Raw genomic sequence first — 15,680 nt, 5'->3', positions numbered from 1 at the left:
AACGTGCATTTAGAGTACTTGGATGCTATAAATATCCACATAAGTCACTTCGTTGAACCCACTTCGTATCATTTGTCATAGCCAGGTCGCTTCTGGAAAAATATAAAAATAGCTCGGTGGCCCTTATGTGGTAAAATATGCAAAAAATTATATAGTACTCCAGTCATAGATTTTCTTTTTTTATTTGATTCCCCAAAATGTTACAACCCTAACCTGATTTTTGTTTTCTCATAAAGAAAGGTAAGTCTAAAGTTCTACATCGCTTTACGTCTTCATACTTAACATCTAGTCCCCATGATCAAAAATAATATCACTCAATCACAACTGCATCTATGTGTATGATTTGTTTCAATTATTGGCATGAATAGAACATGGATTCATTCATTACAATGCCTGGGTATACAAACGCCACCACAAAGGAAATGTGGTCTACCAGCTTCTTCTATTGGCTGGGTATAACCAAAAGCTGTAAACAATCTTTTAGCATATACAAACATGCACTCACAAGTAATTGTCAGTTTTCCAAAACAGCACCTCCCTTCTAAGTAAAGCTTTCCTCTGTTGAGCGGCATCTGTGTTGCGAGTTGAAGTCGCCAATGGGCGAGTGCGCCCATAGAAACCGGCTGAGTTTACTTGCACGTGCCGCCAACTCACGCCGCCACCACATTCATCTCAAACTTTGCGATTCAGAACGTCATTCCTGCCACCTACCCTCGGGGGCAAGTCGAAATGACACAAACCGCCGCGTGCCCAGGACAACTTTCGTAGTCATCGTTTTTCAGATGCGTTTGGCTGACGAAGCCGCTTCGTGAAGAATTTGTGACAAGGGCAAGTCGTGTTTTGAGCCTCGTGGCTGTGCCGGTGAGCAGAATCGTTGGGTTTTTTTTATGTTCTCACCAAATTATATTCCAACCGTGCAGTCTGCTTCATGATATGAGACCTGAGTGTCAGTGTGGAGCTCTTCAGTGAGCAGTGCATCACCCGGGTGTTTAGAAAACGGCTTGCAGAAGGTGATATCAGAACCATTTCTCTAAGATTGCTTCAAGCATCCTATTTTTATCCACACGCGAGTTACTGCACTTCGCATGCCATCCTCTGCCTCAATGTTCATTCAGAACTCAAAGCAAGCGGTGAACCACCCTGTGACATACATTTTGTTCATGCTTCCGTGTTGACAGTCGTGCACAAGCACAAATACAACTCTTAACAGGTTCGTAAAAAATATTTGCCTTAAAAATAAAAGTATTAGATAGGCAATGTTTTGGGTAATGCCCCTTAATAGCAAATAGAGGCCCCTATTTAAGGTCGTGTTATTAATGGGTGTTTTGCGTTTTTGTTATTTGCACCTTATGTCATATGGCCCGTGAAGATGTCAATGCTTCTGATGTCACAGGTTGCCTCGACACTCGTGGAACCTCTTATTTTAAAAATGTTTTCATCTCTTTCCCCGTTTTGTTTCAAACGTACTATCGACACCATGTCTCGAGTCTTAATAATCCATTCGGCGCCACACGTCCCGAGATTGGCTCGTGTAAAACGTTCTCAACTCAAATCTGTAAATGTCGAGAAAACCCTATCACAAGAATCGGATTCTCGTGGTGTAACAGGTGTGATCATGTTTGGCATCAGCCAAAAGAATGGGCACCATAGTGTGGCAGTGTGAAACTCCGATGCATGGTATCCACAGGCAGACCCTGCAGCAGTAAGCATTGTCCCAATAAGAATATAACCCATGCACAATTGTCTATCTGTATATCACTGCAGATAGTCGGCCACATTTCCTCAAAATGATCTTGATGGTAACCAAAGACAAGAGGACCGCAATGCAATCTTTCAGGAACTGACGATTATTTTTGCATAATGCACCCACAGAGGCTTTGTGCTTTGTACACGTTTTTGCATATCGTGTAATACGATGTCACGGAACTGATTTCCATTCAACCTTATTGATGCCGTGGTGGTTACACTGCTACAGAAACATGTTCTTTGCGTGGTAGTTTAAGCAATCTTTAAATGAGCTGAGATGAAATGTATCTAACTTAAGTGCAACACACTAAATTCATACGATGAGGTATATTGTGTAGTTACTGGTAACCGGGCGGAGACCACCAATTCGCTGCACGTGAGAGCCCAGTTTAATCACCACTCGGTCTATGTGAGTCTGGATCTCCTATACGCGAGTCTGGGTTTCGATGCGAGCCTATGGGTCAGTCTATTAAGTAAATCAATGGGTCTCTGTAAGTCTACGGGATTCTGTTTTTTGTGCAGTCATTCTTTGACCGGACTGAGACCATTAACTCGCCACACATGGGAGCCCGGTTTAAACAAGCGCGGCTGAGACCCGGATTCTAAGCCGTGATCTCAGCAGCGCCGACTCTGACCCTTTAACCACCCTCTCACCTCATTATACGTGCCCCGCAAAGGGTATTTGTCTCATGTCAATCAAACTGACTTTCTTATTTAATCATCGGAGCTGCGAAATTCTACAATAAGTGAAAAAAAATAATTAATTATAACGTGCGTGGTTTATTGTTTTCCTTCTGCAGTCACTGGTGACCCGGAGTCACTGTTGATCCATTGCCCTGTAACCATAATGCATGACTGCGTTTGCATTACAACGAATTTGACGTCTGACGTCAAAACAAAGGACTGGTTTGTCTTGCTGTGTGTGTGTGTGCGCGCGCGCGTGTGTCTTGTGTGCGTCTGTGAGTCACCCAACTTGCGTAGGACATCGTCATTGGGGTGCGGTGCGGTGCAGGGTTGGGCTGTATCGGATATAAGAGCCGCGAATACCTGGTCAGGCTTGCGTGCGCATTAACCGATGTTTACAGTAAATCTCCATGCACGAGCGAAACGGTGTGGAGCAAATGTAAAAAAAAAACGAAACAAAAATGTTTCATTCCATGTCCTTTATTTGAAAACCCAAGTAAGAGCTAATTTAGTTCAGTCTATTTTTGCAGGGAGACCTGGATAGGAAAAAATGCATCCAAAAACCGAGGTTTCTAGTGCAACAGATTAAATTGCAGAGTTGAACAGGATAACCCAAGTGTACTTACATTGTGAAGTTGCTGTATTGTAAAATACAGGCCGCATGATGAACCAGGCAATCGTGAGTGCAACCCCCGGACCCCCGGCTGACGTCAGTGTGGAGAGCGATATCTCAAACCTTGTCCTGGTGCCGTCCTCTCCCCAATTTCGTCCACACTTGTCTGTTGGAAAGGGGTGTGTGGGTGGGGGGGTATGGTCAGATAACCTCGTGACCGACAATCATTGGGAGGCCTTCGTCCAGCAGCGGAATTGACACGGGGGCCCTACGTTGGTTGATATTTTGTTAAACGATCTTGACGCCAATCGTCATTACATGAAAACGGGGTTTAGAGTGCTATGCATTTAAAATGTAGAGTTAAACATAGAAAGTGACTGCATCACCGTCATTAGGCTAGCCGTGTTCGTTAGGTTTGCCATGTTCATTAGGCAAGCATGATCATTAGTCATAATCAACGTTTTTGGGTTTAGATCGCGTTATTTATGAATGTGTCGTAACCCTCCACCACCCGACACGGCCAATCAGCAAAAAAAGTGTCACGTTGACAAAAGACAAATAGTTCACTGCTTTAGCCCACCGGTGTGTTGAAGCGTGAAACCACAACATTTACAATTTTTGAGTACGACGTTTCGCTGATAATTGCATCCAGCATCATCGGACAATTCGCCAGAATGGTGAGGCTCTGCTTTGGCTACCGGTCTTAAATAGAGCATCAGCAGGGTAACGTCATCATTAACTCATCAACTCGTTAGGTTAGCCATGTTCATGAGGTTAGCATGTTCATTAGACTAGCATGTTGATTAGACTCGCCAGGTTCATCAGGCTAGCCATGTTAATTCGGCTAGCATGTGCATGAGCTTAGCAATTGCATTAGGGCTAGCATGCACAAAATTCGTGTTCTTTGTTCGTTCAAGTCTTTCTTGTAAAGGATGGAAGTGTTACGCCGTGTGATGGCCCGGGAGCTCCGTGTGTGGTGCATTGTTTGTGGATTCTCTCAGCAGCGCTGTAGATATTTTACGATAAAAAAACGAACCACGCTAAACGTCGACGCCCCGTTGCTGTGTGCAGAATGACTTGTCTAACTGCGCTTGCTATTGGAGCTTTTGATGGATATGTTTTGTTTTAACAGCTTATAACTCATTGAGACGTTGAGTATATTTTGCAAGGGTGACTGGGTCAACATTTACCCCAAATTGACCGCAAATAAAGTGTAATAGCAACAAAGTATTGTTTTCGAGGTTTGTGCTGTTTAGCTCCCTTGATGTGTCTTCGGGTTGTGCATTGTTTGTTGTGAATATCCCGTACCTGATGAAGCTTCCAGACGTGCAGTGAAACGTCAGACAATGCTGAACAGCACGCGGTACAACCCAAAAGCACAGAGAACAACAAAGGCCACCATTCCCGACGAAGTCAGAATATTTACTTAGACTGGAGGAGGACGAATCCAATGAGCTATGCAGCTCTTTTTCACAGATGTCCAGTCGACGTGTGTCCAGTAAAGTCGCGGTGACATCGCAGCTCGTGTACCAGACTAGGTGTACATCGAGGTCACGTGGGGTGATGTCTCGACGGCTCGCTGGCCGGAGGTTCCAGGTTAGACCCAGGTGTTATGGGTTCACTGACGACCGAGATGGCTGTCAAATGGAGTGCATTGGAAGCCTGACGTACAAAGCTAACGCAACGAAACAAATCGACTGCACAAACACATTCCTGCGGAGGGAGCTGGTAGGAACGTTGGGTTGCTCGATCGATGGCCAGGGTCAACGGCGGCGTGGTGTTTTCCGCAAATATGCCCGACTGTGAGGGCGGGCACAAGCCGGCGTGAGTAGGTTAAACGTTGAGTTTTATAAGGGCACCACGGGGTCACCAGCCCCCTCCACACCCAGCCCCTCCTCACCCTCCCCACCCAGCCCCTCCCCACCCCTCCCATTTTTGGATGCACGACGGACGGACGGACATAATAATCCCATGTGGGTTGGTATAACCAGGAGGTTACTATCAGTAAGAGTAAAGCGAAGCTATGTCAAAACAACCTGGAAAAAGGCCTAAATGAAATCAACACACTCTTTGGTCCTTTCGGTAAGGTCACGTAGGTAGAAATCAAATCAAACAAATCACGACGTTTCGATCGCAACACAAGCAATCTTCATCAGGTGGGCCACTTCAGCAGTGTTCTAGCTGTGGTTGTCTCACCTGATGAAGGTTGCTTGTGTTGCGATCGAAACGTCGTGATTTGTTTGATTTTATTTCTACCTACGTGACTTTACCGAAAGAACCAAAGAGTATGGATTTCTGCAGTCACGAAAGCTTCTAATCAAGATTGAAATCAACACACTTTTGAAAATGGGTAAAAATTCACAAATCAAAATGCCTTCGATGCTCTGTAGAATCAGTGACGTGAACAACAATAACATTTTTGTCGGCCCACTTGTAATACCGGACGCTAGATCCTACCCAATATGGGAATTTATAACCCCCTCTCCAGACCGAGGTGAACTTTTCATTTGGGCGTAATTCACTGGAACAATTCCATTGGATCGCATTGCTTTGATGGACGACCTTTTACACAAATAATTAGAGTAGCTGTAAGGTAGCCTTTGAGTAAATGGTGCATGATGTTGAGACTAGGAATGTCATATAAGGATTGGGTGAGCAACCTTTGAATGGCACGTGGTGGGAAAATGTTATCGTCGTGAAAGAGGTTGTGATGATTGGGGCACCATGTACAGGATGCAGCAAGGTGGTTAACAAGACCGGTATTACAGTGTTACCCATTAGGAAGACCTCGTTCGAGTTTATTATGTTGAACTTGGTGAGAACTCTTGTTGAGACTGGGCTAGTCTCATTGGTGATGACGGGACCGTAAGTGCCTGTGCTTGAATGTGCGGCCTTGACTTTGTCACAACTGTGGGTCGCTAGAGGAAGGAAGCGTTATTGAGGTGCTGTGGCACGATCGGCATTGGCCACGATTACCTCCCCGTAACCTCTTGACCTTGAACTCCCACGCAAAGTACAATCAAGCAAGCATGCCGAAACTCGTGGCCTGTTGTGGCAAGATTATGGATGGGTGTTAACATTCTAGATATTCGCCCAGCTACTGCTAAAGCCTCACCCATCTCGTCAACCCAATGCAGTTTGGTCGCCAGATGGTAGAGGCAGTTACTGTCAACCTTCACGAGACAACACAGGACTGGAGTTATTGTAGTTTCCATTTTCGGACATGAGACTTTAAGGTTGAGCACCACGGCTGGGGCTGTATGGGACACAAAAAACGTGACTGCATTCCTAAAATAGATACCATTGCGTTACAAGTGGTCCACAGGAAAGTAAATAAATAATAAGTAAACACGGGAACGTATATAAAATATAAATCAATAATAGATACACGATAGACTTCAGGCAATGGCCCTTTAAACATTTAAAGCGATTATCCTAAAACATAATCGTTACGCTGGAAGCCAATGTTCTTGATTCAAGTGGCAGAGTTGTATATATATGTGTATATATGCAAATGCATGCCCCTTATTAAGCGGAGACCCAATAATGTTCTTTTCAGTGCCCAGTTTTTTTGCGCGGTTGTTGCTGCTGCCCCGATTTGGCCCCAGTTTGGGAACAATCTCTAATTCGCCACCTGCCGCGACGTTGCAGAGGTTCACACGGTTTAGATTTTCAGCGGCCGCCCTGGTTAATACTGCGGGTGCATCCATCGAACGTGAAAATCCGCACGCCGTCTTGCTGCACGGTGTGGACCTTAACAGATCCCTTTGACGGCATTCGCGAGAGTGCGTGCCGGCATCATGTTGTCAAAAATTTTGCACGCTTGAAAAATTACCCCGCAAATTTACTACATCACCCCCCCGACCCCGCTGAGAAAAACCCTGACAAGGACCCTCCTGAAAAGAAAAAAATATATCCCGGGACTCATTGAGGCATGGTGCAAATGTTTACAATCTGAAAAATTATAACCGAAAATTACTATCGGAAATGCACACAGCAAGTGTGAAAACGTTGGCAGGACCCTCTTGAAAAAAGGGGTCACAGGACTCAGCGCATGAATGTACCTGTATATTGAACTTCTTTCGCACCGTATGTAGCCAACCGTGCTAATCGGAGGTACGGGGCGGGAGGGGAGACAACAGTGAGGCTGTTCCTCGGTAGCCCAAGCTACCGGATTAAGCTAGTGCAGGGCCTGTAGCATATATCATAAAGGGGTCCTAAATAAAAAATAAACACATGAATATTAAAACACAAAAAACTTTTTTACTTCCATAGTAAAGTCATTGTATTATTTTGCATTTGCTATACAGCCAGATAATACTACAAATCGCTCACCTTAAACACCCAGTCGTTCATAAAAGTTGAAGGCGGTATAGTACTAGAGTAATAGAGCAAGTGCAGAATCATTGAACCGGAATGGATAGCTTGAAAGCATTTCGCGCGGGGCCCTTGAAAGCGCGGGGCCCACAGCTACATGTGTAGCTACTTGTGCTACTCGGATAATCCGGCACTGTCAAGCATCCACTCAAACACATTTTTTTTAGCAACAGCAGCGCCGCCCGTTTAAAGGCTCGGTGACGCGCTACCGGCAGAGACTCCATTGGCTGCGCTAAGCGACGTGGCTTATCCAGAGGCGAGCGGCTGGCTGAGCTCACACACACACCTCCCACAACACCCATCCACTACCAGCATCCTCTTTCCCACCCAGCATTCCCCCTCCCACTTACTCACGACTGTCGCCGCCACTGATCCTCCCTCCTCCTTACACTGCCATCATCCTCCTCGGCGTTGTCGTTGGCGAGGCAGGCGCTGGGGTTTGTTTGACGCCAAGTAAATAAATGCACGGCGAGCAATAGAAAGTGTGCTCACTCCCCTCCTCTGCGTCTTGTGTTTGTACACAAGACGCAGATGACGCTGCCTCTGCCATCATCATCATCCCGACCACGAATAAACAAGTACAAGCCATCAATCTCGACCACCACGATCAATAACCACGAATTATCGCGAATACTGCTAACCACCAGTCATCACTACCACTAACCACCACGAACCACCACTAACCAATCATCACCACCATTAACCACCAATACTTATCAGCACTAACCAGCTAATCAGCACTAACCAGCAATCATTACTACTAACCACCAATCACATTAACCAACACTAATCATCAGCACTAACCAGAAATCGTCACCACTAACCGTCAATCATTACCACCAATTATCAGTACTAACCAATCATTACCACTCGCCACCAATAATCATCAACACTAACCAGCAACCATTACCACTAACCACCAATCATTACCACTAACCACCAATAACCACCAGAACTTACCACCAATCATCAGCACTGACCACCAATAACCATCAGCACTGACCACCAATAACCATCAGCACTGACCACCAATCATCAGAAATGACCACCAACCATCAGCACTGACCACCAATCATCAGCACTGACCACCAATAATCATCAGCACTGACCAGCAATAACCATCAGCACTGACCACCAATAACCATCAGCACTGACCACCAATCATCAGAAATGACCACCAACCATCAGCACTGACCACCAATCATCAGCACTGACCACCAATAATCATCAGCACTGACCAACAATAACCATCAGCACTGACCACCAATCATAACCACCACTGACCACCACCAATCACCACCACCGCCACCACCACCGACCACCCCCTGGTTAAAGTCCTCCCGGCTGGCCGCCCCTCGTGTCGTCAGCGCGCAGGAAGGAGGAGGAGCGCTACAAGACGCGCCTCGCACTGCCCAGCAACGGCATCTGCGGCGTGAGCGCGCGGGCGGAGCCGAGACTGCAAGCGTGCAGCAAGCAGCAGCAGCATCAGCTGACTGTCAGGGCTTAAACAAACGAGTAGTGGCCCCCTCGCCTCGTCCAAACGAATCGTCGTCTCTCCGCTGCTTCATCTCCCCCGCGCGTGAAGGAAGCCGGCACGGCCATGGAGCTTATGGACGTCGGCGGGACCGATCGCATGCTGTGGGAGCCCAGCATCGCCGACTTTGGGGATGACGCCGACTTCATGGGGAGCGTCGTGAGTGGTTTTTGTTTTGCTCTTCCGCCTCCTCGCTTCATTCACTCGCGTTGTCCTCAAGCGTCGGTGGTGGTGGTGGTGACTTTTTGTTGTGTGGACCGCACTGAGTTGGTTGAACCTTGCACCTTACGCCTTGTTGCTGGTGGTGGTTGTTGATGATGATTGATGATGGTGATCGACGTGGTCTGTCAAGCATGAATGATCGACTCTCGTGGGTGATATCGTCGGGACGCGAAAGCGAAGCTGGCTTGAACCTCGTTTGTCTTTTTATTTTCACGGTCGGGAGGCTGTCTGGGAATGCAACCGGGTGCAACCACGAGATTGTCAGTCAATAAATGACTGGAGGGCAATGGATTGTTGAATCTATCTGTGCGGAGCTTTGAGTGCCACTACTCCCCTCCCGTATACGGGGGGGGGGGGTTTCTTCCGGCTTCTCCGGCTTTTGTCTTTAAACAAAACGAAACCAAACACCTTCTTTATTCGTGAGTCTTCACGCCAAAACATCTGCGCGAGTGTCGTGGAGCAAAGTGAAGACGCTCCCGACAAAAACGGAGTCTCGATATTCGGCTAGACCCCCCACCCTCCGGCTAAAGGGGCAAAGACAAAGATCCCCCCGTCTAGCCTTAACAGACTGTAGGGGCAAGTGCTGTTAGCGAGCACCTATAAAGGCCGGCACGGCACACGACGGAGTGGGTGGCCAACACCACGCCCGGCCGCCTTTGTCTCCCTAGTAGCGATGTTTACACATCGCACCAGGGTACTCATTTAAGGCTGAGTCGGTCTAGGGGAGGCCCAGGACCGGTTCAGATAATCGTCACTGGTGTTGGCCGTGAGCGGGAATCGAACCTGGGTCGCCAGGTTCGTAGCGTAGCGAAGCGCTAACCACTACACCACCGCTCCCCATGAAGGGGCACACACAGACACACACACAGACACACACACGCTCGACTTGATGGGTGGTAGAATGCAATGAAGGAAATGGCTCCGGCGTCGTGCTGGAATGTGTGCGTCTCGTATAAGGAAAAATACCAAAAAAATGGGGCGGCTGTGTCGATGGAATGCAAATTACCGTGATGCCATTTGGGAGGCAACAATGTTCAAGTCCATCCTGTCTCGAGAGCGACTCCCCGTGTGCCCGTGCGCGTGGGTCCGCGCGTGTGCCCGTGCGCGTGTGTCCGCGCGTGTGTCCGCGTGTGTGTGCCCGTGCGTGTGTGTCCGTGCGTGTGTGCCCGTGCGTGTGGCCGTGCGTGTGTGTCCGTGCGTGTGTGTCCGTGTGTGTGCCCGTGCGCGTGTGTGTGCCCGTGCGCGTGTGTCCGCGTGTGTGTGCCCGTGCGTGTGTGTCCGTGCGTGTGTGTCCGTGTGTGTGCCCGTGCGCGTGTGTCCGCGTGTGTGTGCCCGTGCGTGTGTGTCCGTGCGTGTGTGCCCGTGCGTGTGTGCCCGTGTGTGTCCGTGCGTGTGTCCCGTGCGTGGTGGAAGAATGCGGAATGCGGGCGCGGTTGCGTTTTATACAAAAAATGAAAATGCTTCAGTCCATCGATTTAAACTCGCGCAGAGAGTCTCGTATAGAACAAGAGAGCATTTGGTATTTCATTGTTGCGTTTGATGCGTTGTAAATGTGCTTTTACTCTACAACACACAGATGTTGCTGTACTCAAATTTGGCACGTTTTGTTTACGTGACACACCTGACTTTAATGGCTGCGTCGGGTGGTGGCGGGTTTCACGACACATTTACGCGATATAACCCCAACCCCCCCCTCTCTACAATGGATAACGGCGTTTCGTTGGCAGAGGCGCACACGAACAGATCCTGTAATGACACAACAACTCGCATCACGTCCGTCATCAACACGACCCTAATTAGGCGACATTTAGGAATAAGGTTCATTGCCTGAAACGTTGCCTGTTACCGTGTGTACGGTAAATGTCTGCGCTTCGGGGCAGTGCTATTTTCAAACGTTGAGTTTTTGTTTTGTTTGTTAAACTCGAACTTGAGAATCAATTTTAACAGCCGTATGGATTGCAAACAACTGCAGCGATTCCTCGCAAATGGAATAACAAAGGGAATGCGTGTTCACGGCATTGTTGTCTGTGTGTTCAACGCATGTTGTCTGTGTGTTCACGGCATTGTTGTCTGTGTGTTCAACGCATGTTGTCTGTGTGTTCAACGCATGTTGTCTGTGTGTTCAAGGCATGTTGTCTGTGTGTTCAACGCATGTTGTCTGTGTGTTCAACGCATGTTGTCTGTGTGTTCACGTCATGTTGTCTGTGTGTTCACGGCATTGTTGTCTGTGTGTTCACGTCATGTTGTCTGTGTGTTCACGGCATTGTTGTCTGTGTGTTCACGTCATGTTGTCTGTGTGTTCAACGCATGTTGTCTGTGTGTTCACGTCATGTTGTCTGTGTGTTCAACGCATGTTGTCTGTGTGTTCAACGCATGTTGTCTGTGTGTTCACGTCATGTTGTCTGTGTGTTCAACGCATGTTGTCTGTGTGTTCACGTCATGTTGTCTGTGTGTTCAACGCATGTTGTCTGTGTGTTCAACGCATGTTGTCTGTGTGTTCAACGCATGTTGTCTGTGTGTTCAACGCATGTTGTCTGTGTGTTCACGTCATGTTGTCTGTGTGTTCAACGCATGTTGTCTGTGTGTTCACGTCATGTTGTCTGTGTGTTCAACGCATGTTGTCTGTGTGTTCAACGCATGTTGTCTGTGTGTTCAACGCATGTTGTCTGTGTGTTCACGTCATGTTGTCTGTGTGTTCAACGCATGTTGTCTGTGTGTTCAACGCATGTTGTCTGTGTGTTCACGTCATGTTGTCTGTGTGTTCAACGCATGTTGTCTGTGTGTCCACGTCATGTTGTTTGCGTGTCTCTGACAGATCATTGTACTCCAGGGTGGCCCAGATGTCTTGTGACACCCCCATTTAATTATCTGAATTGTTTTTTTTAAAGTAAGATTTATTAAAAACGGAAATGAATATTGCAAATGGAACAAATGTTAGGGGTAAATTAATTGGGGGGGGGGAGGGTGGTCACAAGACATCTGGACCACCCTGTAGATGTAACGGCCCTTTGTTTAATCAGCTGCTGAATGAGGGCCTCCCATCAACATCACGTGACTTTATTTGACCATACTTCACCACGCCGTGCAGCGCGTGTGGTAGGGGGTTATTTTTTTTATGTTTCGCAGAAATGACTCCCAATACAATCTTGTCCAGTGGCACATCGGGGTTAACGCGTCAAGAGTAGTACTTGCCAACAACAAAACGTTACGCGTTAAAAGCGTGCCCTTTTGGGGATCGATTCATCCTGTAATACCACTAGCGGGTCTGTAGATAAAATAAGTATCGCTTTGTAGACAGTCGAAGGTGAACGTGGTAAGAATGGACTGACCGCTGCCAGAGGAATGTGGAATTTACGCCGCTGGTACGGGGAGATGAGCGTTGCAGCCAGATTTGAGAAGGAAACCACTTTTACTTTTTGTGTGTGTCTCATTAAAACAGATCGCGACGACTTGGGGAAGGAAGGGAGGAAGGAGGGCGTCACGTTTATTCATGGCTGATGATGAATCGTGGGCTGATGATGATTTAATCGGGGCTGTTGATGAATCGCGAACAGTGCCACCACACGCCGTTTTTTTTTAATATCTCGTGGGCAGCAATGGATGTAAATGCTGGTTGTTGTAATGTCCCGATGGTCACCGGTTGGGACTGAGACGGTAGGGATAGCGGTGCTCACACTTGGTTCTGATTAACTCCTTGGGCGATGTGTCGAGCGATGTGTTCTTCTGTAGCACAATAACGATGATCGCAATTTCTATTACGGTGAAATTTGTGTTTAAAACAAACACAAATTTAGCAAGGACAAATGACAGCAATTATTATTCAATCTAATGTACTCCACATCGAATGCAATGAAACGTAGCATAACAGTGAAAAGTAAAACGAGATGCAAAATATATATTGAACGAATATTTTAATAAAATAAATGCAATGGAAAGTGGAGCATGAGTATTCAACAACAAAAACGCCAAAATAAACACAGACGCGTTTTTGTTATATAAATGACTCTCCCCCCACTGCCCCCCCACCCGATCCCCACCACCGTCATGGGTCCGGACAAATCGGGCTGAGAGCCATGCGCACCGGACTCAGAATGAGTTGTACGCCGATTATGGTCATGGCGACGACGGTTGCAGATAAGGGGTCCTCTGTGCATTTGCATGAACGTGTCCTGCACGTGTCCTGCACGTGTGTGTGTGTGGTTTTATGATGAAAGAGGAGGCTTGGTGCGTCCCCCTCGGCTGGGTCGTGGGTTGGAGCGTCCGTACATGTTGGCACACGCGCGGTGTGCGTACGCACGTGTGCGAGGCGGCGATTGGTTACCAAATCAATACGGCACGTCTCGGAAGCTAAGCATGTTTGAGCCTGGTTAGCACGTGAATGGGAGATTGCTTGGGAATACGAAGGTGGTGTAAGCTTGGGCTGTGGAGTGGCCAAGAGATGTCAGAACAGCGATGCATTCTGGAATATATTTAAACTGAATTACTTTTAAACTATATTTGTATTTTTTATTTTTGCCAGGTAAGGCCCACTGAGCTATATAGCTCTTTTGCAGAAACTACCTGGCTATCGAAAATGATATCTCAACGAATGTATCATCATGTGGAAATGTAGAGCACTGAACACTCTAAGCGCGTGATGTTGATTCTAAATATGGAGGGGGAAACGGGAAGACCCGGAGAAAATTCCACACGACCACGGGGAGAACATGCATATTCCAATTATACAAGCATCAGGTTCGGGTTTCCATCCCACGACCTCCTGTATACCAGGCGAGAGAGTTAACATCTCCCCACTGCGGCGCCTCGATCTGTATGGAGTTTCAAAGCCCCCTCGAGAGCGTGGCTTTTCTCCTATCAGAAAGTTTTGAGGAATATTTATTTTCATTTAAGTACCGTTTTAATTTTGGTTTAACTTAACAGAACAGTAATTCCATCTGTTTAGCCAGGAACGTTTAACATGTGGGCTTTTGCGACCAACGTTATGATTCGTAATTGATTTCTGGGATACAAACATGAGGCCACTTAATGGTTATTAAACATAATCCTGCTGGTGAAACTAAAGAAACTATAAAAGAGAATTGCGTTCCTAAAAGTTTCAGGCCCATATCTCCTGTATAATGGTATATACATGGTTATCTACGTGAGTGGTGACCGGGCATTGTTCCGACACCTCCCCTAGGTCGACTCAACCTCAAATGAGTACCTGGTGCGGTGTGTAAACATCGCCACTGGGGAGACAAAAGGGGCCACCCACGCGCCTTTGTGTGCTGTGCCATCCTTAATAGGTGCTCGCAAACAGCACTTGCACCAAAAGTCTGTTTAGGCTATAGGGGGATCTTTGTCTTGTTGTGTATGTGGTGGCCTGGCATTGTGCCAGCCACACCTCACCAAATCCAGATTGACACCACCACCCCCTCGTGTGCCGTGGTGGCTGACCCTCTTATAGACACTCGCTTAGCAGCACTTTCCCCAACAGCCTGAAGGAGCTATGTGGATGATCTTTATCTTTGTCCGAGTCTTGTTTGGTTAAGGAGTTCAGTCAGGGTAGCACAATGTTTAAGTGTAAAGTGTGTTGCATGAGAAAGGCCACGTGTTTGCCACAAACATCTGGATGCCATATGCGCCGCCGTCGCGCCAGTCTTTGTGTTATTTATGGTATGTATGTATGCAGCCGTTTGTGTTGTTTACGTGTGTAGCCGCACTGTGTGTGTTTGTGTACAAAGGCGGCCGGGCTTGGTGCTGGCCAACCTCCCCCCCTCGTGTGCCGTTCGGACCTTAATAGGTGATCGCTAACAGCACTCTCGCCATCAGGCTGTTGAGGCTGAACGGAGGAGGAGGGGGGGGGGAGCTTTGTCTATGTCTGCATACACACACACACGCTCGCTCGCGTGTGTGTGTGTGCATGCGTTTTCATCGTCTGTGTACGCGTGCGTGTAAACTCGCAACGCTTGACATTTGTTCGTATCGACATGAGTGACGAACGGGACCGGTTGACCGGTTGACCTCTGCTGCACTCCATCGCCCAACGAAACGGAACGTGACCTTTGGGAAACGCGCAAAGCTTTCGCCGGAGCCACCGTGCCCGAACGGGATCGTAAATGATTTTGTCGCCGGCGACTCGAGCCTTGTCGACGACGATGACTGCTCGCGGAATCTTCGTCAAAGTCTTTCGATTCGTTAGCGTCGTCATCGATGCATGAATTAAATATTTTAAAAATCGATGACGACGTCAACACCTGCTGCAAGGGTTGGATGCCGCTCTTGGTCGATCCGTGGTGTGCTGGCGGCTCTGGCCGCACCAGAACGAGCCCAGCCACACGCCGAACTGGATGGTGAACGAATTGAAAACCCGTAGCAACCAGCGATTTCAAAGATCGTCCACGCATTTGCACGTGGCGTCTGCTGACCGCAATGCTCAACCTTTTTTTTTTTGGGAAGAATTATTAATCAAACGCTGTGGTGTATATTTTTTTCTCAGACTAATTTAGTTTTACAGCCCAACAG

At 47.6% G+C, this 15,680-nt stretch overlaps 1 protein-coding gene across 1 annotated transcript in view; it reads left to right on the top strand.

The window, feature by feature from the left end:
* Positions 1-8,840: 8,840 nt before the first annotated feature.
* CREB3L1 (cAMP responsive element binding protein 3 like 1) overlaps positions 8,841-15,680 on the top strand; it is a 57,921-nt gene continuing 51,081 nt past the window's right edge. The window contains 1 exon segment of the mRNA XM_078597116.1: positions 8,841-9,113. Coding sequence (XP_078453242.1) covers positions 9,021-9,113 — 93 coding nt within the window. The 5' untranslated portion in view covers positions 8,841-9,020.

The sequence above is a fragment of the Lampetra planeri genome, chromosome 8, assembly GCF_965212315.1.
Source record: "Lampetra planeri chromosome 8, kcLamPlan1.2.h2, whole genome shotgun sequence".
In the NCBI taxonomy this organism is placed as follows: domain Eukaryota; kingdom Metazoa; phylum Chordata; class Hyperoartia; order Petromyzontiformes; family Petromyzontidae; genus Lampetra; species Lampetra planeri.
This window is presented reverse-complemented; position numbering and strand designations above follow the sequence as displayed.